We start from the raw sequence: 23538 nt of genomic DNA, 5'->3' as shown, positions 1-23538 counted from the left end.
TTCAATTCATATCTGTCTGACTGCCTCTGTAGGTTCCAACAAACTGAGAGGGAGTGACTTGCTACATTCTTTCTGTCTTATTCCCAGGATCTCCTTTTTAGGATTTTCAAATTAAATCCTAGTTACAGTAACTAATTACAGATCAGCTGCACCCTGCAACAGAGCTGCATTAACAAGACATTCAAATATTATTTTCAAATCATATTTTTTGCAGACATTTTCATGGTTATTGGTGCCGAGGGAACGGATGCTTTTGATAAAACAGCTGCAGTGGCTGGATTGACAAAATTTATTCTGACCTCACAAAGGTTGAAAAATGTCTTTATGAAATTACAATTGAACATTTTCATCATCAAGTTTTGATCATAATTGTATGGCTATGAGCTATTTAAATAGGTAAATGTTGTTGGTTTCCTCTTTTAATAACTGAAATGAATATGATGAAAATCATCATACAATGGGAGCTAAGTACTCAGATATTACCGGTATAGCATCGACATGCTAGCACTGTGAGTGTGTTACCCATGGATGTATTATCTTACTATACTGATACAGTTAGGATTTAAGCCATGTACTGCTCGAGCTTTGCTCACACCATCAAAGTACTGCCTTAAACTCTTTTTAAAGTTTTTTGTTAATGTCTCTCCGAAGTCTCTGTGTAGTGTGCAGTATATCAGTCTCAGTTTCAGCCCCTGGCCTCCTGAAAGCTAATGTTTGTTGCTGCTGACTGTTCTCCAATCTGCTATTACAGTGTGACAGTGTGACAGACAGTGTCTTAGTGTAGTGGGGCTGCAGGGATTATCTCTTGTCTGTCAAACAGGGATTCTGTTACCTCAGATAGAGTTTGCTGGGCAGTGTCAGAGTTTGAAATAATTTCGTCCTTCTCGCTGACACAGCTGGTGGTTCAACTGCAACTCCTGCAGCAGGATTTAAAATGACAGGAAACTCAGGAAGCTAAACGGTTTTACATGCTGGTCATAACCAAGGTATTTCCTTTTTTGTGGAGAAGAACAAATTGTAAATACAAGCTGCAGCTGCTCTGATGCAATTTTATAAATATTAATCATCATAATTACAATGATGGTGATATGAATTTATACTAAAATGATATCAGTGCTGCCTCATTTACTAATCCAAAGGGTTTTCCATTCTGTGAGAAGCAGTGTTTAATTAATCAGTAACATTTACCTGCTCTGGTCGTCAGCATTGCTCTAAGTCCCTGTTAAGGCCTTAAACACAATTTTTTATCATATCCGCTGTTGACATGGCAAAGTAGCCCCGTGGGAAGCAGAACAGTGCGAGTCATTGTTAGTAACAAAGAAGAAGTAACAAAGAAGGGAAAGGTGCGCGCCCTTGTGAAAGTGCAGGAACATTTGTTGGCAGGCTTGTGTGTTAGGTACATGTGCATTAGTTTGTACTTGTATGGCTACATTGTGAGAACCATTGTGAGTTTTATATCATGGGAGTGAGGAGGTTTGCGGAAAATGAGGATATTTTGGCCAGTCCTCACTTACACTCTCTCAGAGAAACATGAGGGTTGACACTCAGGGATAGTCATTCAGTTGTGATAGTTAAGCTTTGGGCAGGGGGTTAGAGATTGCATTATATCAGTGAGTGCCCTAACACCCACAGAAAGACAAACATGTGTGTTGATGATGAACAGCTGGATTATAACAGCAGAGGATTTTCCACCCACGGCTGTTCCAGCAGAGTGACAGGGTGAACAGGCAGGTGAGTATCTCTGGGAAGAAGTTATCTTTCTCCCTAGTATGAACTCAGCTCAGACAGTTTGAGGCAGGATGTTTGAAAGAATCTTTTCAACACCACATTTCATTATTATAATTATCATTTTTATACATCCTCACTTCTGGATATGTACCATAAAGTGACAAATGACATCTGGATGATGTCTTGCTTTAATAATTCCCCTCTTGGTAGTTGAAGAAGGAAACTGGGTTTGGATATAGGGAGAAACTGTTCAATTCAATCAAAATACCTCCATCAAGTAACTAACTATTAAACAGTGATGCAGTTAGACTCATTTGTGGCAGTGTGATGGATAGTCAAGGGTTGCGTCGATGACCGTGCTGCACACCTGTATCTGTATCCCTGGATATGACAATCGGCTGTTAGCCACATAGCTGATTAATCAGCTAGTAACTGTGAAGCATGAATGAAACAACTCATGCCAACTAGCTCATGCAAGTTCTACCTCAGTGCTCTGTCCTGAACTAGTGCTGTCGCCTGTGGGATTGGGGTGACCAATTCATATTCCTCTCACATTTAAATAAAGAGAGATTGAGCAAGAGATGCATTTGTTTGTGTTAGTGAACAAAATCCATTTCCTTACTAAGCTGACAGTTGTTTCACACTGAACTTTGCGAGGGTACAGATTTTAGTTTGTGTTTTTTTGTTAGCGATGCTGCTGGTGTGGCTCCAGGGATGACGTCGGTTGGTCAGTCCACCTCTTTGGTTCAAGCTGTAACATCGCAACAGCTGTTAAACAGATTACCAGGAAATTTGGTACAGATGTCTGTGGTTCCTTGAGAATGATTTGGTGTTCCCCTGACTCTTCAGGAAGTTTAACTTTTCCCAGTACTTTAGTTTATGACCAAATTCTTGCAAAACTAATGACATTTCCATCAACCTCAGCTGCACTGTCTTTGGTTAGTACCATACTAACACACTAAACTTAGATGTAAGCTAAGTCTATCATAACGTAATACTGGCACCAAATCATTCTCAAGGAACCACAGACATTTGTACCAAATTTCCTGGTACATGAAAAGAGTTTTTGTTTTGTCACGTTAGCTATCATTTCTGCCCATACTGAAGAGGTTTCTTACTAAAGTGATTCCAGTTGTAGACAAAATTCTCATTCTCAAGTCCTCAACATCTATTCTAATGTTCAAGTGAAACTAATATAGTACAGTATGAGGCTCCAGCATCATTCCAATTAAGTGGACATCTTCCAAAGTTAAATTCGTTTTACTCTAAACATTTGATTTTGATGTAAGGCAAAGAAAAAGCCGCATTTGCTTTACGCTTTGAAAGGCAAGTCAGGTTTATTTATGTAGTCCATTTTCATACATAGAGGCAATTCAAAGCACACTGATGGATAAAACATTAAAATGCATACAAGATGCACACTTACAGATGAAGTAGGAGAAAATGAAAATACTCAAAGTACAGATACCTCATAACTGCTGTTACAGTAAGTACAGTACATGAGTAAAAGTTACTTTCTACCTCTGCTGTTCACTAGAATCATACATGTCAATACAGTGACAACTTCCTTTTTCCAAAAAAAAAATAAATCTTTTAATATGTCTTCAAAGGCTTCACTATATATAGTATACGATTCTGGACAGACATGCATGTAAACTGTAACTTGACTGGTTGCCGGTGGACTACAACCATGAGGCTGTAATTCTAGTTAATAAATCATTTTATCTCATCAACTGGTGTCATATAATCCATCAAATAAGTTCCAGCCTTGTTCTGGGTATCTAGATCCTGTTCCTACCTATTCCCTTATTCTCTTCATGTCTCATTCCCAATAGACCAACTGAAGATCACCAACTTGAGAGTGAACTTCACCAAACTTCACACACTGGGAGACAACCTGCTGGACCCCAGAGTTGAAATCAAAGAAAAGTATTACTACGCCATATATGAGCTTGTCGTACGCGGAAACTGCTTTTGCTATGGACACGCCTCAGAGTGCGCCCCCATCGATGGCATAAGGGATGATATAGAAGGAATGGTGAGTGATGAAGCTTCACCCACAGTACAGACCTCTAGTTAGCAGTTTCCCCACTAATTTTCCTTAATCTCATTAATTCAAAGCTTTTAATTTATCATCCCCTTGTGTTGACCCTCCCCTGTCTCTTTTTAAGGTTCATGGCGGGTGTGTGTGTAACCATTACACCAAAGGTTTGAACTGTGAGCAGTGTGAAGACTTCCACAATGACCTGCCCTGGAGACCAGCTGAGGGACGCAACACAAATGCCTGCAAGAGTAAGTACAGAGGACGAAGCACAGGGAACATAAAGTGCAGTGTGAGAACTTTATCTCTGAAGTTAACTAGTAAGTATTAATGAAGACAAAGAGATCACATACACTGCTTCTTTTTTAAATTCTTGATCAGCAGGCTAATGTAACTAAAAAAGCACAGTGGCTTGGGTTATTTACACTTCTGACACAGTAAACGCTTAGTGTAAAAACAGAATAACAGTACATCAGTAATGACCAATTAGTGTGAAATTAACATGTTTTTTCTTATCTAGAATGTAACTGTAATGGCCACTCAACCTCCTGCCACTTTGACAATGCGGTGTATTTGGCCACGGGCAAAATCAGCGGAGGAGTGTGTGATGAGTGTCAGCACAACACCATGGGACGCAACTGTGAGATGTGCAAACCTTTCTATTACAAAGATCTCAATAAGGATATCAGGGATCCACGAGTCTGTGTAGGTGAGTGTGTATTTGTGTTAGATTGATCTGGCCTACCTACCAACACAGTCGTGAGCTGGCGACACACACAGGTCGTAGGCTGTACTTTGAAAACCTGAGCGCCTGATTGCCACAGTTATTCTCCTTCTCTGAGTTATAACTTGGTCAAATCTGTACACTCAGACATAAAACATATTTTTAAATTTGGTGTAACTTAAAAGTCATTATTTATGATTATGAATAAACATCCATAAATCAACTGAGAAATCATGGAAACAAAATACTCCTTCTAACTTATCCAGTGTCAGGTGTCTGTACATCGATGGGTGCAATACAAAACGGCTAACAGCTAATTTGACATACTTTACAGTAAATGCTGCCAGTTTCTGGCTGACAACATTTCTACCCTTTTGAACTGATGTATAAACTGACGGGCTGATTACAGTCATTATTTTTGTAGAATATGCAAATCATTTTAGAGACTATTACAGCGCACCGATTGTGCAAAATTCGAAGAAAATCAGTGCAGTGACCACGGCATTGTAGTCATTTAGAGCAAAAGTCCAGCATTTGAGAAATAGCCTTCTTTGCTTTATGGTTTAGATGTCAGACAAGAAGACTGATGCCTCTCTGATGAACCTCAACTGTCAGCCAGCTAGCTAACACCACCTATAGATGAAGTACCATCAAATTTTTACAGAAGTGCTGAGGATTCATACAATATCTGTGTCATTCAATTTTGGCTTCAATTGTATGTTGACATTTAACATGCAGAAATAAATGAAAATGTAGGCTGAGGGTTATACTGATGAAGTCATACTGAGCAAAAGAATCCACAGGATGTTCTTGCATTAAACTTGCTGCCCCCCCCGTCTGGCCCATAGCTTGTGACTGTGACCCAGATGGTTCTCAGAATGGAGGGCTGTGCGACAGCCATACTAACCCTTCCCTCAGCATGGTGGGAGGTCAGTGCCGCTGCAAGGCCAATGTCGAGGGGCAGCGGTGCGACAAGTGTAAGACTGGCTTCTTCGGCCTGAGCGCTGACCACCCGCAGGGCTGCCAACGTGAGTAGAGTCTGTTAATACTCAGACAAATATAGAAATGTTATAATGACCCTGTTTTTCCACGGTGAAATGATGGGATCACTTACAAACAGGGGTGTAGGTTTGGTTTTAGAGATGAGAGGTGTCACGTAAATGCCTGCATTATTAATGTGCTCACCATATGATTACCTGTTGTATACTTTCTTTAATAAAGATCTTGTACTTTCAACCTCATCCATTTTTCCCTGTGCCCATTTTTCCATCCCCACCCTCCAGCTTGCCGGTGTGACCCTAGAGGAACAGTGTCAGGCAGCTCCCAGTGCGACCCAGTCAGTGGAGACTGCTTCTGCAAGCGTCTTGTCACCGGACGCGGCTGTGACCAGTGTTTGGTAAGACAGAGCAGAAAGTCTTGTTTTTTCAAGCTTCACTTTTGTTTTATGGCTTAAATAGAAAATCTCAAATATCTATATCTTTCACTTTTTCTTCCTCTGTCTTTCCTCTAAGCCCTATCAATGATAATCCAACAGTGAACAAAACACTTCTCTGCCCTTTTTACCTATGGATAGCAATGTTTACATTTTTGTCTGTTAGCCTCCTTTTTTAATTTTCTGTCACTTTCCTGTTCTATGCTTAAAGCTGAACATGATGGAAGTAAATTTGTAGGCAACAAATCTTATTCCCTTTTGTTTCACTTCATGGTAAATATTAGCTGCATCTTTCTGCTAGTTTATTTCACTGTCTGTTTCCAAGATGTTAGGTGCTGATCATCTTACTATTATATTTCAACCTTCTTGTCCCAAACTTACCCAGCTCAGTATAGTGTATGTAGGAATGTGAGCACCTTTCTCGGCCTGTCTCTAAATATAGCCTTGTCCAGCTGGCATGGGTTACAGAAGACCTAAAATGGTCTGGGCCTAGACCTGGTCTGAAAGTGGATCCTGTCTTCAGATAAGCCCTGTGAAACCTCATGTAGAAACAGTAATGCTAACAATGGGGAAAAATAAAATTAAAAGTCCTGCAGAAGGGAACAAGGTATGTACTGTCACTGTGGTGAAACTGTATGTACAGTAATGTAATACTACCAGCATAAAACCCTACTTATGCATAAAAAGAAGTGTCCCCACTAAAGAGAAATGTCCCTTTGTGTTTCTTTTGTTAGCTTTCCAAATAACTGTCATGTCTAGCATGCTAATGTGGTAGCAACCAAACAAAGACTAGCATTACTATAGATGACAGGATTGCAGTGTTTGGTCCACAAGCTTGAACAGGGCTGATGCAAATATGGTAAAAAGACCAGATTCTTGTGTAACATTAATGGAGAAACCACAGACTTTAGCAAAGCACAAATACACCAGCAAAAATACTGAGACATCCATCTGACTGGACGGCTCTTTCAAGTCAGCTCTTTTTGGAAGAAAAGAAAATCTCACGGTGTCAGCAGGATGGAGCTGGACAGTAATAATATACCCTAAATATGAATGTTGTTTTATTGGATTAGAGAGCTGGATACAGTATGTATGACTCACACTCGCTGCTTTGGAAGTTCCCCTCCTGCTCTGGAATGACGCATCATGTCTGTCTGGTGCATAGTTGCTCTGTTTGTCAATCACCCTGCCCTGTATATCTGCCCCTCTGCGTTTTTAGGCAGAACACTGGGCGCTGAGCCACGACCTGAGCGGCTGCAGAGGCTGTGAGTGTGACATTGGAGGAGCCCTGGACAACCAGTGAGTGAGGCCATACTGCAGCTTCAATCCTAAGTCATAGATCATATGTCAAGTATGAGGCTGTTACATCATAGCAAGAAATGGATTACTCTCTTTGAAATAGCAGCTGCAGCTTTGTGCACTCATCTTTACCCTGAGAGCACTAATCTGTTACACCTCTTGTCATATTCATTAATCTTCTGTGCCACCAGAGTTTGATGTCATATAGGCCCATTCACACACAGTGCCCTAATTCAGTTCTCTAATCTAAATATTTGTAATGTTTTGTTTGTGTCAGCTGCACAAATGTTACTCTGCTAACATACTATAATGAAATGATTAACTTGGTAAAGATTTAGCTTCTGACAAAATATCACACAGCTACCAGCATGGCTCTCTTGAGGATTAACTTCAGTCTGTAAAATGGAAGTAGTTATTGCTTGCATTATTAATTGAACGCTAAGACCCAAAGGAAAGGCATATAGTATAAAATGAATTGGCTAAATTATTTATATGTTCTTCACAGATGTTCCATGGAGAGCGGCCAGTGTCGCTGCCGCAGTCACATGACAGGGCGCCAGTGTGCACAGGTGGAGTCAGGATATTTCTTCATGACTCTGGACTACTTCCTTTATGAGGCTGAGTTGGCAAACATGGGGCAGGTGAGCCAACCTGTATTTTTCACTGGCGCACATTTGTACTGAAGTAAATATTTGGCTTTAGGCTGGAGATATCGTGTATTGATGGAATAAATCTCAGTTCATCTACGTGTATATATTCTCAGGGCAGTACACTGGAGATCAGGGAGCACCAGCCGGGTCGCCCCGCCACCTGGACTGGCATTGGGTTCGCACGAGTACCTCAGGGTGGCACCCTGGAGTTTCTCATCAGTAACATCCACTATTCCATGGAATATGAACTGCTTATCCGCTACGAGTCACAGGTCTGTGTGTTTGTTCACCTGTTATCTCTGCTGTTTTGTGGCCAGTGACATCCTCACAATGATGACAAGACTCAAGAAAGTTACTGATACAGAAAATAACAGCCACTTTACACTTTGGTTGTGCACAGACTAAACAAATGAGACATAATGTGTTAATTTGTGATTTAGATGTGCTGGAAGGCAACGTTTTTATCTTTGAACAGGGCCAGGCTAGCTGCTTCCCCTTGTTTCCAGGCTGTATGCTAAGCCTAACTATCTCCAGTTATCTCCTGTTCCAATTCATATTTAACACACAGATATGAGAATGGTATCGATGTTCTTGAAAATACTAGGGCTCTACCTGACTAAGGACTTTGTCATCCAACTGTCAGTTGTCTCTTCAGTGCAACTATTCAACTATTCTTTCTTTCTTTTTAATATATATATATATAGCCAGGACTGTCAGAAAATCAACTGGCATGAATTTCAGTGTTGATTTTACCACATTAATATCGGTATTAAAATGCAAAAAAATGACCAGAACATATTTTTGAGCATTTAAAAATCAAGAAAGACAGCTGCATATGATGCAATATTTAAACTCACAATGAGGAGAAGAAGATGACAAACTACCAGGTGTTGGAGCTACCTTCTACTGTAATGCACACTGGCTAACAAAAAATAAAATAAAACCAAAGGTTCGACTAGAAGAGTCTCAGTCAGCTGACAGGCCTCTCGACTACTAATTTGACTAGTTGACTTTCAGGAGGCAGCCCTAGACAAAACAAGCATCTTTCACAAAATGTTAAGCTGTTACTTCTAAATCATTTTATACTGACCTCCTATCTTCCAAGTAGGCCTTACTTTGTAACCCGTATTTTCTTTTCCTTGCGCTTGACTGTATAGTAAACATAAAACACTAATTTTGTCTAGATGCCCAGGGACTGGGAGGAGGTGCGAATAACAGTGATCCGCCCAGGGCCGATTCCTACCAGCAGCCCCTGTGGAAACACTATCCCAGATGATGACAGACTCACTGTCTCCCTTCCAGCTGGAGCCAGGTCCGTTGCTCAAACACACACTCACTCATACAGTACATGCACACTCTTTGACACTGTGCGCTGATGATGTTCACCCCAGGTTTGCGGTCCCTCATCAGCCTGTGTGCCTGGAGAAAGGGGTGACTTACACCCTCCGCTTTGAGTTCAGACGCTACCAGGATGCCAACATTATCCTCAACGGCGCGGCCAATGCTTTCCTCCTTGTGGACTCAGTGAGATTCTTTTGCCAGTACCCTAAAACAAACAAACATTTGATTCACAAATAGACTTATACTTTTCATTCCAGGGAACATGTTGGTCCCCTTTTTTAATTCCTGTTCTTCTGCTCCAGATTGCCTTGATGCCACGTCACTCCTCCATGGAGATGTTCAGTGCAGGGGATCAAGCCTCAAACTACAGGAAACAGACCTATGAGCGGTACCGCTGCCACGAGGTGGCAAAGAGTGTGACCCGCCCACTGATGAGTGACATTTGTGCCAAGCTAATCACCAGCATGTCAGCCATCATAAATGACGGGGCTCTACGTGAGTGAAGAGAATTGGCTCATTAAAATGCTCTTGCCATGTTTAGCTCTTTCCTATACATTGCAGCACACTCATAGTACTTTCACACTATTTGTCCATTCACCCATTCACACTTCCAAACACACACACACACACCAGTAGGAGAGCCACTGGGACCAGCTAGGGGTTCAGGGGCTTGTTCAAGAATGCTTCGACATGTGAAATAGAGAAGCCTGGAACTGAACTGCCAACCCTCTGCTTATTTGTCATCACCACACCTGAAGCAATGAAAAAAGGGCAACTAACACTAGGTAAACAGACTCCTGTTTGTAATGCAGGAAGAACACATCACTGGGTGTGTAGGAGCAGCTGATGTTTAGCGAAATTATCTAGTGGAAATCAGTCTAATGTCCACAAGCAAGGCTGTTGAAAACATGTTGTATTCTAGGATGTATGTGCTAGTGTGTCACGCTCCAGGCAGTAGCGCGCCACAGAAGGTGACCAGACCTGGTCTCAGTTGTCAGTCAACGGGCTTGAGGTTTACACATTTTTTCCATAAAAATGTTTTTTTATTTAAAAAATCATAAACTATGCATAATAGTTGTATTATCATTGTAGTGTCTATTTCCTTACCAAGAAATCAGGAGAACTGTATTGAATTCCTATTTGACTTTAAGCTGTAGAGCTGTGCCATATAGTTGAGTCACCTGTAAAACCAGTAATTAATAATGCTCCCCCAACAGTCATGTCAGATACTGTATTTTCAATGTCTATATGTGTGACACTTCCATATGGGAGGTTTCATGCCTGTGTTTCTCTTTCTTTAGCTTGTAATTGCGACCTTCAGGGGTCTATCAGCTCCATATGTGATGTCCGCGGGGGCCAGTGTCGCTGCAGGCCCAATGTGATTGGCCGGCGCTGTGACCAGTGTGCCCCAGGGACTTATGGCTTTGGACCCTCAGGCTGCATAGGTGAGAAACTCAGATACAGCAGCAGTTTCAAAATTCAGGGCTTTCTCATTATCCACACCTGTGGGAAAGATACTGTATGATGTAACAGAACAGCATCTTCTATAAAACCTTATTCCTGACTTGGTTATGTTTTTCCAACTACTGTCTAAACTGTCCATGGAATGTTTTAGCAAATGTTTCAACCTTTGCTAAGGTGCAAGCAGTACAGTAGGTAATAAAGCAGTTCTAGTGCAAGGCAAATCAAATCTCTAGATGGTACAGTAGTGGTGACATTGGTGCTCAGTTTGATTCTTATATTTTATGTTTGCAAAAGACAATGACCAAAGCGTGAGGAGTATGCTGAATTTACATAGTCTACTGTTCACCTGTACACTGAGAGTTTTAGTGAGTGCTGGTGCCCTCTGCTGTCTTTCTGAGCACAGCTACAAAGACTTTTTACTTAAATTATTTTCTGTCCCTCCCTCCTTTTCTCTTTCTGTCTTTGATTCATTCTCTCCTCTTCTTCACTTCACTTCCTCCCATGATCCTCTTCTCCTCCGCCACATCCCTTTCCTCTCTCTGTTCAGCCTGCAGTTGTAGCTTGGAAGGCTCTGTGACTCAACTTTGTGACAAGTTCACCGGTCAGTGCCACTGCCGCCCGGGAGCCTTTGGTCAGCAATGTGATGGATGCCAGGCGGGTCACTGGGGCTTCCCCAGCTGCCGACCCTGCCAGTGTAATGGCCATGCAGACCAGTGTGACCAGAGGACTGGAGTCTGCATCAACTGCAGGGACAACACTGGAGGGGACAAGTGTGAGAGGTGATGGTCCAGTATGAGGCTGATGGAGCTGCATGGGATCAGGTTCAGTTTAAACATAAGGAATTGGTTTGGATTGTATGTGATGTGTATGCTGGTTCTGTAATAAACAACAAACACATAACAAACTTGTCCAAATATTCACAAAACAAAAACAAAGACGGTAAAGATGCAGATTCAATCCAACATGGGATTTGGATATTCAAGTGAAAAATATGAATTGAAATAAAACTAAATATAAATGCCATGTAACGCAAGCAGTGTTTTAAATTGAGCATAACACAGAATAACAACTATACAACCTGTTGTAAAAAGAAGCTCCTCAGTAGCCAATATCAGTACCCAATTCATTCATTCATTTTCTACCGCTTAATCCCTGAACAGGGTCACAGTACCCAATTCAACTTTAAAATAATACTTGCCAGCTGTACTATTAATGAGCGTAGCCTGTGATTTTGTGACATTCTGGCATATTACACATTCAAGCCAAGTAGTGTTACCTTAAACTATGCTCTTTACCTTTACCTTTGTTATTCTTGTAGGTGTGCCAATGGTTACTATGGCAACCCAGTTCTGGGGATAGCGTCTGGTGGTCAGTGTCGTCCGTGTCCCTGTCCAGACGGTCCAAACAGTGGACGCCACTTTGCTGCTTCTTGTTACCAGGACAACCGTAACAGACAGATTATTTGCAACTGTAACCAGGGTTACACAGGTAAACCTTGGGTGATGCTTGTGGTCCTGCTCTGTCTCCATATTTCTTTATCTGCGGTTCCTGTTCCATCAGTTCATGCTTTCTGCTCTGTTTTTCCTATTCATCTTCAGCAGGTGATGCTAACATTTGGTGTGTCCAAATGTCTGTGTCTGTAGTTACAATGAATTCCACACAGAAAATCACTGTAATTGAGGAGATGCATTTGTAAGGTTGCAAATACCTGTTGAACATGTGGCAAACCCCAACAGAAGCATAATGATGCTACTGCATCATAGAGCCTGTTTTGATGCTGCACTCTATGTCGGTTTTCAAACAAAACAAACTCATGTGTGTATATATGTGTGTATATATATATGTATATATATATATATATATACTATGTATATATGTGTGTGTGTGTGTGTGTGTGTGTGTGTGTATATATGTGTGTATATATATATGTGTATGTGTATATATGTGTGTATATATATATGTGTGTGTATATATATATGTGTATGTGTATATATGTGTGTATATATGTGTGTATATATATGTGTGTGTGTATATATGTGTGTGTATATATGTGTGTATATATATGTGTGTGTGTATATATGTGTGTATATGTGTGTGTGTATATATGTGTGTATGTATGTATGTATATATATATATATGTGTATGTATGTATGTATATGTGTGTGTATGTATATATACAGTGGTGTGAAAAAGTGTTTGCCCCCTTACTGATTTCTTATCTTTTTGCATGTTTGTCACACTGTAATGTTTCAGATCGTCAAACAAATTTATATATTAGTCAAAGATAACACAAGTAAACACATCATGCAGTTTTTAAATGAAGGTTTTTATTATTAAGGGAAAACAAAATCCAAAACTATATAGCCCTGTGTGAAAAAGTGTTTGCCCCCTAAACCTAATAACTGGTTGGGCCACCCTTAGCAGCAACAACTGCAATCAAGATTTAAGAGTGACATTTCGTCTCACTTAGATTTAATGCATCAGCAGTCTCATTAGCAGACTGTCTAAAGAGAGAGCTGATGTTACAGCATAAATAACCTCAGTGATTGATAGCAATCTCAAAACAAGATAATAATAGGAGTCATGCCAACCTGCTAAAATGTTTATTCACAATATTAGCTTTTTGTGTTAGCATACTGTACTTCATGTATAAAGCTAATAAAGACAAAAGACAAAGTAAATCTAACACAAAGTACATCTGAAACTGATGAGAATGTCAGTTTTTTTCCAGGTATGCGGCCATAAACCAAATTTTGATCTTGTGATGGATGAATGTCTTTGCTTAGTTGCATGACAATCCATAGAGTAGTTTTATTTTAGTTTGGAGCAAAGTGGTGGACCCGCTGACTGAAATTGAATGTAAAGACGGCATTCTCATCAGCCTCAGCTAATGCTAATTAGCAAATAGTAGCATGATAACATGCTAAACAAAGACAGTGAACATGGGAAGCATACCTGCTAAACATCAGCATGTTAGCATTGTCAATGTGAGCATGTTAGCATTTAGATAATAGTAGATAGCTCAAAGCAAAACATGCTTGCAAACTGGCAGAGCTGCAGCATGACTGTAGACTCTTGTTTAGCTACTTTTCCCATGAAACACTGAATCATCCTCTGGGGACCTTGAATATTCATCCCAAGTATCAGCTAGTCTTTATTATTATAGCATTCATGTTTTAGTCAACAAAGTTATACTCAACAAAATGCAGTTCTTCAAGCTTTCCAACCACTGAGGTTATATCTTCCAGAGCAGTTCTGAAACAAAGTAGTAATAAAACTCCAGTCCTCTGCCTAATGTAACAAAACAGAGGATTTAACTCAAATGAGGTGAGAACTGATGTTTCTCAGGCACCTTCTGAATGGTAACCTTTGTTATTTCCTCCCTCCCCTGTATTACTGGCACAGGGATTGTTAAACGCTCCGGGGTGACCATTTTTAAGCGTGAGTAATAATGGTTGACCCCCTTCCCCTTCCCCTCCTCCTCCTCCTCATCCTCTTTTTTTTTTCCACCAACCCCCCACTTTACCAGTCCTACCCATGCATGGCTTCAGCACCCCTTCCATCAATGGTGCTGTGCCACAGTACACGCCTGCTCATGTGTGAGACCTGGCTCAGAGACTAATGCCACACCTTTTCAAAATGCTTCTCTGTGACTGCCTGTGTTCTAAATGGCACTGAACTGACAAATAAATGTTCCTAAAATTATGTTACAAGTGGTTAAATAATTCCAAAACAAGATTCGAACCTGGTCTGTGTCTTCAATACAAGGATGTGACCCACATTTATTATTTTTGAGGGGTTACCTCAACAAGTATGGTACTCCATCCATCAAAGGAAAAAGGAACATGGGTACATGTTTATACACCTGTTGGTTGATTCTGAGTCTAGGTTGGCTTCTGTCTCTTTTGTTTGGAGTAGGCTTTATCTGTGAGTGTTGGGAGATGGTTGAGCAATCAAATCAAAGAACTTTGAAGCCTTCTTGCCTTCAGATTTTCACCATACATTTATGACCTGTCTGATAGATGAAGCAACAAGACATTGACTTACAAAAGTACAGGAAGAGGGAGCAGAAAAACCCTAAGCTGAATGCATATGCTTTCCCTCCTTCTGCTTACAATTGTTTCTACTTCCCTTCGCCCCCTCTCTCTTTCACTCCATCTGGATTTCTCTGTTTTTTACTTCTCCTCACCTTCTCATTCTTTTCTTCTAAATTTCTTCTTTGTTTCTATTCCTGACTCAAATATGCCAAGTATTTCTTCTTCTGAGTTCAACACGAAGAGACAGCAAATGAGATATGACAGTGAGGGAAAACAGCCTAATGAAACTAATTGTTGACTGGGAAAAGAATCCTGACTATTATTGGTACAGACTATAGCAGTAGTTTGACAGGCATGGTATAGATGTGATCAAACATAATATATAGCGCAGAGTGGGATAATACTGTGCAAACCAGGGGATGTTCGTAGTGGTTGCATTGGTCTCTGTGGAGTTTTGAGAGCTGGATAACTAAACCTTGCTGAGTGGTGATAAGCATCAAAACTGATTTCTGGTATCCTGCTGTATTAATAATAATAATAATGCTCATGCCTTGCAAAGATTGGTTAATCCAAGTCTTGGTCCAGCATGCTTTTTTTCTCAATAGATTTATCCACTGAAAACATTTTAGGCCAAATCTAGAACTTGGCAAAATTCAGTCATATGAGGAGGGTCCTCAGTTTCCTGCGTCCTGCTGTTTCAAACACCAATAGAACTCTTTACCTAAAAGTAGTTATGCTGATATCTGTTCTCATTCCCCCACTCTCTTCTCACAATTACTTTAATTCTCTTGCCTATTTACTTTTTTTTCTGACATAGGTGCTCGATGTGAGGAATGTGCCCCAGGTTATTATGGCAACCCCTCTCAGCCTGGAGGGCGCTGCCAGCCATGCCAGTGCAACAACAACATAGACATGTCAGACATGGATGCATGCCACAGGCAGACTGGAGAGTGCATGAAATGTCTCTACAACACTGAAGGTCCCAACTGTGGTATCTGCAAGAGCGGATATTTTGGGGATGCTTCTAGACGCAACTGCAGGAGTGAGTAACATTTTCAGTGAAAAACTTCTAAAGGAAAAGTGTTGTCTTCCATGATAATGCTGTTCCCAAAGAAGCAGTATTGTGATGATGGCACATGTTTTTTGTCGGTTTGCCCTTCAGAGTGCACATGCAACTTTCTGGGTACTGAACGCAGCCAGTGTATGGAGCGTGAAGATTGTGTGTGCCAGCGCATCACAGGCCAGTGCCAGTGTCTACTAAACGTCATAGGTCTGACCTGTGACCACTGTGCCCCCAACCACTGGAACCTGGCCAGCGGGAGGGGCTGTGAGCCTTGTGGCTGCAACCCCTACAACTCTGTCACCTCCTCATGTAATGAGGTATAGAACACATTGTATTCAGACTGTAAATACATTCAGATCATCATTGACTGATGTGGCATACTTCTGCTTTTCCACTTTCTATCATGCAGTTTACTGGTCAGTGTCAATGTCGGGATGGCTTTGGAGGCAAGACCTGCACAGAATGTCAGGAGAACTACTGGGGAGACCCCAGGACACAGTGTCGAGGTTAGAAATGTAAACAATTCTAAGCAAAAGTGGAGTGCTCTCACTACTCAAACAGAGTTGCAAAAAAAGTATTATGTTTATATTGAAGAACTCTTAAAAACACAGTGTATCTCAAGCAGGTTGTGAAGCTTTTTACCTGCTGCTCAGTACATGTATATAGTGAGTTACACTGTGGGTTGCAAATTGGGGCCTGTTTTTTAGCCTATATTTGTTTATGTTTTGGAACACTAAGTATATCAAATTAGTTATTAAGAGTTACTTTTTGTAGGTACTATTGGATGTACTGACAAATATCAATGAATTACTTTGATACTCAGAAAGTTTTTAAAACTTCATTATTTTAAGGCAAGTTTTGAAGTGCTCCAATCCCTGTAATTATGAAATGTTAAATTATAATTACGAGATAAGAGCCTCCAGATTTTTTTCTTTGGTAAATGCAATGCTCTATTATTAGATGTGAAGATTTGCATTCAAGATTTATGATGGAACCTAAATATAACAAATTTAGGCTTATATGGAAAATGTTTGCTCAGAACAGGAACACAACTACAAACTGAAAACAGTGAGGCTTTTGGTGAAACTGACAACAACTATGGCCTTACATGGGCCTTATAAACAATACATAACATGCTCTTAGCATGGATTCAGAAGTGTAAACAAACTAGTTTTTCTCATTATGAACTAAATTGTCTTGTTCCATATTCAGTGTACATTCCCTCCTTCTGTGTTGTTTCCCCCTTCAGCATGTGACTGTGACTGGCGTGGCATTGAGACCTCTCAGTGCAACCGTGTGACCGGCCACTGTGTTTGCCAGCAGGGGGTATCCGGTGTCCGCTGTGACCAGTGTGCCAGGGGCTTCTCTGGCCAGTTCCCCAACTGTCACCCCTGTCACCAGTGCTTTGGGGACTGGGATCGCATTGTCCAGGTGGGATTTCATGCAAAAGTGGGGGTCTAATTCTCAGCCAGCAGAATATGTGAACTACTGAATGACTGAATGTTTTGGAGTCAAACATAATCTTATTCTTCCCAATTTTGTCTCATTACCAGGACCTGGCAGTGCGCACCAGTTCTCTGGCAAAGCGTGTGCATGAGATTCAGACCACTGGGCTTACTGGGCCCTATGAGAAGGCCTTCAGAGTCCTTGAGGAGAAACTGGCACAAGCTCAGGAAATTGTTAACATACGCAATACTACTGCTGCAGCTGTCACTACCCTCATGGAGCTTATTGAACACCTTAGGTATGGCTGTTACATTCCACTGCATTTTTCTCTATGTAAAATCTTCAGTCATTTTTTTTTCTAGTAAAACCAGCCTATTCCAGCAGTATTAACATAAAGACATTTGATTTAAGACATTTTTGGAAAATTATATATTTTCTTTTGGAGTTAAGAAAAATCTTGTTACCCCAATAGCAGAATTATTTTAACTAATTTGAACTAATATTAGGATTAGACTTCATATCCCCCAGCAGTTGCTTGTCTTGTCCCATAGAACACAGATTGGTGAGACCACTGACAGCCTAAACCACTTGGAAGGAGACCTAACCATTGTCCAGGACAGCAACTCTGAGGCAAGCAAGGACCTGAGTGCTCTGGAGAGAGAGGCAAAAGAATTAAACCTCACCTCAACGCAGTTACACCACCAGCTAGACATTCTCAAAAACTCCAACTTCCTTGGTGAGAAAACGAGGGAGAACAGAGTTAGCTTCCTTCCATTTAAACTTCATGTTCTCCTACTCTAGTTCCCTAAGGCACAGTATATTTATTCCTAATTCACTTTTCATCCCTGAGTCAAAACTCTAACAGCCCTAACAGAACCCAGACTTAATGCAAAATTGCTTTGATTCAGCGCAGCAAATGAAAATGTACTCTTTTTGTCCTCACTAGGTGCATATGACAGCATCCGTAGCTCCTACAACAAGTCTCATGATGCAGAGCGGCGTGCTAATGAATCAACAATTACCAGACCCAGCACTGTCAGTCAATCTGCAGACACCCGCCGCCGCACTGAACGCCTCATTGCTGCCAAGAAGGATGATTTCAACCGTAAAAATGCTGCGAACAAGCGTGCTCTGACAGAACTCAACACCAGAACACAGGGCCTGGATATGAAGAAGATCAACGAGAAGGTTAGATCATATTCATCGTTCTTTGGAGCAGCCCTAAAAAAAAATGTGTGTCAGCATCCACATATAGAGCTGCACAAAATTAGAGAAAAGATAAAGACATACTTTATTTGCCACCACTGGAAATTTATTTTTTGACTGCACTGAGAACTGTAATTATAAAAGCAGTTAAACAAAGACGGTTTTCTGACTGTCTGGTAACCTGCATACCATATCAAAAGCTTGTAATCCTTTCCTTTTTCAGGTAGTAGTAATAAATGAATAAACAAGACTGCAGTAGAACCTACATAAGACCAAAAATGTATATACTGCAGTCTGCCTTTGAATAATCTTCAGGGGAAAACTGTCTGCAAACAAATTTTTCTTTCAGCTTATTCAGTTAAATTTAATTTGGATTAATTATGCTTCATAGTTAGTGGGGTTCAATTACGCTAGTTGCTTTAGCTTTAGCAGCAGATTAGCTGGTCTTTTTAAATCTCTTGATTGACTTTAGCTACTGCTTCATTTGGGCTTATGTTGATTTATCAGAGTGGAAACTTAATGAACAACAGCTAAGCAAACTTAGGTTTAACTTCAACCTTGGCTATCTCATTGGCTAGCATTCCCTAGACAGAGCTGTCTTGCTTTAGCTGTCTAGTTGTTTGCCTCTCTGTGACAATTTGATATGCTCTTTTGACTGAAATTCTACATTTCTATGAGATAATATTTATTTATATGGTAAAACAGATGACAAAAAGTAACATTCTGGTCATAATTGGACCAAATGTGTAGTTACTGCATTGTGGCTTTGTAAGTGTCTCATTACCACTCATACACCTAATAATGCTGATAATATCCATACAAATACAATTACATGTAAATGTATGCATGTGCCAACAGGTATGTGGAGCCCCAGGTGATGCTCCCTGCGGCGAAAGCCCTTGTGGGGGTGCAGATTGTCGTGACGATGAGGGGAACCGTCACTGTGGAGGCCTGAACTGTAACGGTGCTGTAGCAGTAGCTGACAGTGCCCTGGAGAGAGCCAGACATGCAGAGAAGGAGCTGAACAAGGCTATGGGAGAGGTGGAGAGACTCTTTATCAAGGTAGTCACAGTTACCACACCTTTTGGACTTGGAAAATATAGCATCACATCTGTTTGGCTACACCAGATATTGATGTTTATATTGTTATGTTAATATATTTCTAAAGCTGTCTTGTTGCATCAATATTAAAGGGAGAAAATTATTGTAGAGGAGACAGAAAAAGCTTTTTGTCCACTTCTAGTTAGACCAGAATGAAATGCAGCCAAGCCAAGATTTTCTGGCTATATCTCATTTGCAAGTTGGTTTGCTCCTCAACTTCACACTTCTTCTGCTGCTTCTGAGTGGTTTTTGATAGCACCAAGTGGAGTTTTCTTTGTATAAAGTGTTATACTGATTCATATTTATCTTTGTCCACTCACAATTTTTTGCTGCGTCCCTCCTATGTATATCACAGACTGAACCTCTAAGAATGGCATGAGAGATTGAACATTACAGTACTGTCCTAAAGTGATATTTAGCTTGTGTGTTTTGAGTAAACAGTGCAGCTGCATTCTGGGAAATTCATGCACTTAGACAAAACAGATTTCAGTGAAAAGGGGCACACTCAAAACCCTACACCAGAACCTTTTTTCTTTTAAATAAATCTTTGCAAAACACTGTATCTGAAGGTGAAATTGAAGTCAAAACAGCAGCTATGGTGAATATGTTGTATCTGTCAGCCTTTTCTGTTCTATATAAGCATTTCTGTTTTTCATTCAGGTGGCAGAGGCTAAAACCAAGGCAGAGGAGGCCAAAGGTAAAGCTCAGGCAGCTCTGGACAAAGCCACAGCCACCAAAAGCAAAGTGGAGCGCTCCAACAATGACCTGAGAGACCTCATCAAACAGATCAGAGAGTTCCTCACTCGTGAGTCTATAATAGTCCATTGTATAAGTTTAATATCAACACCTAGAATACTCATGTTGTCTCTGAATCTAGCCTCCTGTGTCAACCCTGCCACTTCTATCTGTCTTTGTTTCAGAAGATGGAGCAGATCCAGATAGCATCGAGGCAATAGCAAATCGTGTGTTGGAGCTCTCTATCCCTGCTTCGCCCCTTCAGATCAGAGAGCTTGCTGATGAAATCAAGGAGCGAGTTCGCAGTCTTTCGAATGTGGACGCCATCCTGAAACAGACACAGGATGATGTCCGCAAGGCAGAGCAACTGCTGCTGGATGCCAAGAGGGCAAGGTAGTAATAGTAGAATTAGACAGGGAAAAAAGAATCCTCTCTAAGGCCACCCACTTTCAATAACTTTGTTTTTGTCAAGGCATCGTGCAGAGGGGGTAAAGACCACAGCAGAGACAGTAAAACGGGCCTTGGTGGATGCTAAGACTGCCCAGACATCAGCAGAGAAGGCAATAGCAAGAGCCAAAGCTGACATTGGGGAGACTGAGTCCCAGCTGGCACAGGTAACCTCCTCAAAAAAAATTCACATTTCTGAGGATTTTTATTACCCCATAGTACTAATACCCATACCCTTACACTCAGTAACAGTGGTGGGAGAAGTACTCAGAATGTTTACTTAAGTAAACGTGACACTATCATATTGTAAATATACTGTGTTAGAAGCAAAAGTCCTGTATTCATAATGTTACATAAGTAAAAGTACAAAAGTATTAGCATCAAAATGTACTTAAATTACCAAAAGTAAATGTGCTCATGTTGGAGAGTGGCACAGTTCACACTGTACAGTATATACTACTACTGGATTGTAATTATTGATGCATTATTGTGCACATATTTAATATTGCAGCTGTTAAAGGCAGAGCTTATTTTAATTGTCTTATATGCTTATAATTTGAAGTACTTTACATACTGCTGGGTAGCTTGTGACTTTCCCACCAGGGATCAAGAAGGTCTTGTGATTACACAATACTGCATTGTGTGTTATTAATCTCATTCTGAAAAGTAACTTGTAACTAAAGTTATCAAATAAATGTAGTGGGTACAAAGTACAATATTTTGCTCAGAAATTTTGTGAAGTCAGAGTATGGAGTAGCAGAAAATGAAAAGATTCAAGTAAAGTACAGATACCTCAGGACTGTACTTAAGTGCAGTACTTAGTTACTTTCTACCTCTGCTCAATAATTGTCTTTCCATCCACCTATTTTAATGCACCTATTCTCAGTTTAAGCATGAAAGCCTCAGTCAAAGCCCCTGAATTTCTAGGGGATGTTTCAGAAGGATCAGAATTCATTTAGCTTGTTTATGCGCTCTTCAGATTGAGTCGGAGATGTCCAACAGTGAGGACAACCTGAAAGATGCCATGGACCGCATGCGCTCACTGGGGCGTGAGATCAATGTCCTGAAGACGAAACGTGCCAGCAACAGCATGGCAGCAGCCCGAGCTGAAGAGACAGCCACCATGGCGCGAGACAAGGCAAACGAAGCCAAGCAGGTGTGTGTGTGTGTGTGTGTGTGTGTGTGTGTGTGTGTTTACCTAATTAAAAACCTACACAGCTAATCCTTTCTCATGTCTTGCTCAGATTCTAGACGGCCAGCTGACAGATAAATACAATGAGGTGCAGCAGCGGGTTGACACCAAGGCCAAGGCTGTGCAGGATGCCAAGAAAAGGGCTCAGAGGCTCAGAGTTGAAGCAGAGCAACTACTGAGAGATGCCCAGAACAAGCTGAAGAGACTAGCAGGTGCTTATTATTATTATTATTATTATCTCTGTGTGTTTCTGGATCTACTTTATGCAGAGGAAGAGACAGAGAGGGTTTTTATTTGTTTGTATTACTTTGCACAAAGGAAGCTATGGGTTCTTCATTTGATAGAAACAGTTGTTGTATAATCCAAAAACTCTGAATGCATCAGTTTCATGAAAGCATTTTACTGTTCACACTGGTATAAAACTATCCATCCATCCATTTTCTATACAGGGTACACCCTGGACAAGTTGCCAGTCCATCATAGGGCTAACACACAGACAAACAACCACTCACACACACAGTCACTCCTACAGGCAATTTAGAGACACCAATCAACCTATGCTGTATGTCTTTGGACTGTGGGAGGAAGCCGAAGGTATAAAACTATTTGGATGCAAATTAAAATGAACAAATGTGAGACAGAGAAGATAGTGGCAAGCTATAGTTTTCAATTCTAGTCAGTTTAATTATTCATTCAAATTTTATTTATATGGCACCTTTCACACAGATTTGTGCAATTCAAAGTCCTATACAAGTGACGGACAAGCTGTGCATATAAACTTAAAGATCCATCCATCCATTTTCCTCCGCTTATCTGGGACCGGGTTGCGGGGGCAGCAGTCTAAGCAAAGATGCCCAGACTTCCCTCTCTCCAGACACTTCCTCCAGCTGGGGCACCCGACCGCGCTCCCCGGGCCCCCTCAGCTGGCTCCTCTCGGTGTGGAGGAGCGGCGGTTCTACTCTGAGCTCCACCTGGGTGACCGAGCTCCTCACCCTATCTCTAAGGGTGCCCCTGGCCGCCCTGCGGAGGAAGCTTATTTCGGCCACCTGTATCCGGGATCTTGCCCTTTTGGTCATGACCCAAAGCTCATGACCATAGGTGAGAATCGGAACATAGATCAACCAGTAAATCGAGAGCTTCGCCTTACAACTTAGGTCCTTCTTCACCACGACGAACCGATACATCGACCGCATTACTGCAGAAGCTGCACCGATCCGCCTGTCAATCTCCCGTTCTATCCTTCCCTCACTCGTGAACAAGACCCCAAGATACTTGAACTCCTCCACTTGAGGCAGGAACTCCCCACCAACCTGAAGGGAACAAGACACCCTTTTCTGACTGAGAACCATGGCCTCAAATTTGGAGGTGCTGATTCTTATCCCAGCCGCTTCACAATCGGCTGCAAACTGCCCCAGTGCACGGTGGAGGTCCTGGTTTGTTAGAGCCAACAGGACAACGTCGCCTGCAAAAAGCAGAGACGAGATCCTGTGGTCCCCAAACCGGACTCCCTCCGGCCCCTGGCTGCGCCTAGAAATTCTGTCCATAAAAATAATGAACAGAACCGGTGACAAAGGGCAGCCCTGCTGGAGTCCAACATGCACTGGAAACAAGTCTGACTTACTGCCGGCGATG

The 23538-nt window shown here is 41.3% G+C and overlaps 1 protein-coding gene across 2 annotated transcripts in view; it reads left to right on the top strand.

Moving 5' to 3' along the window:
• Positions 1-23538, top strand: part of lamb2 (laminin, beta 2 (laminin S)) — a 52674-nt gene that overhangs the window by 24355 nt on the left and 4781 nt on the right. The window contains exons 8-34 of one of the 2 annotated variants that reach the window (XM_020617941.1): positions 3564-3766; positions 3900-4020; positions 4290-4478; positions 5342-5521; positions 5777-5889; positions 7145-7224; positions 7730-7865; positions 7988-8146; positions 9059-9186; positions 9266-9398; positions 9518-9710; positions 10517-10660; positions 11227-11458; positions 11998-12167; positions 15534-15758; positions 15879-16096; positions 16189-16285; positions 17029-17210; positions 17333-17523; positions 17777-17961; positions 18172-18413; positions 19290-19493; positions 20193-20337; positions 20456-20660; positions 20740-20881; positions 21694-21870; positions 21959-22118. In XM_020617941.1, the coding sequence (XP_020473597.1) occupies positions 3564-3766; positions 3900-4020; positions 4290-4478; positions 5342-5521; positions 5777-5889; positions 7145-7224; positions 7730-7865; positions 7988-8146; positions 9059-9186; positions 9266-9398; positions 9518-9710; positions 10517-10660; positions 11227-11458; positions 11998-12167; positions 15534-15758; positions 15879-16096; positions 16189-16285; positions 17029-17210; positions 17333-17523; positions 17777-17961; positions 18172-18413; positions 19290-19493; positions 20193-20337; positions 20456-20660; positions 20740-20881; positions 21694-21870; positions 21959-22118 (4554 nt within the window). Of the gene's footprint in view, positions 1-3563; positions 3767-3899; positions 4021-4289; positions 4479-5341; positions 5522-5776; positions 5890-7144; positions 7225-7729; positions 7866-7987; positions 8147-9058; positions 9187-9265; positions 9399-9517; positions 9711-10516; positions 10661-11226; positions 11459-11997; positions 12168-15533; positions 15759-15878; positions 16097-16188; positions 16286-17028; positions 17211-17332; positions 17524-17776; positions 17962-18171; positions 18414-19289; positions 19494-20192; positions 20338-20452; positions 20661-20739; positions 20882-21693; positions 21871-21958; positions 22119-23538 lie in introns of both variants that reach the window. The other variant, XM_020617940.1, reaches the window with a different exon arrangement.

The sequence above is a fragment of the Monopterus albus genome, unplaced genomic scaffold, assembly GCF_001952655.1.
Source record: "Monopterus albus unplaced genomic scaffold, M_albus_1.0 scaffold197.1, whole genome shotgun sequence".
Taxonomy (NCBI): domain Eukaryota; kingdom Metazoa; phylum Chordata; class Actinopteri; order Synbranchiformes; family Synbranchidae; genus Monopterus; species Monopterus albus.
This window is presented reverse-complemented; position numbering and strand designations above follow the sequence as displayed.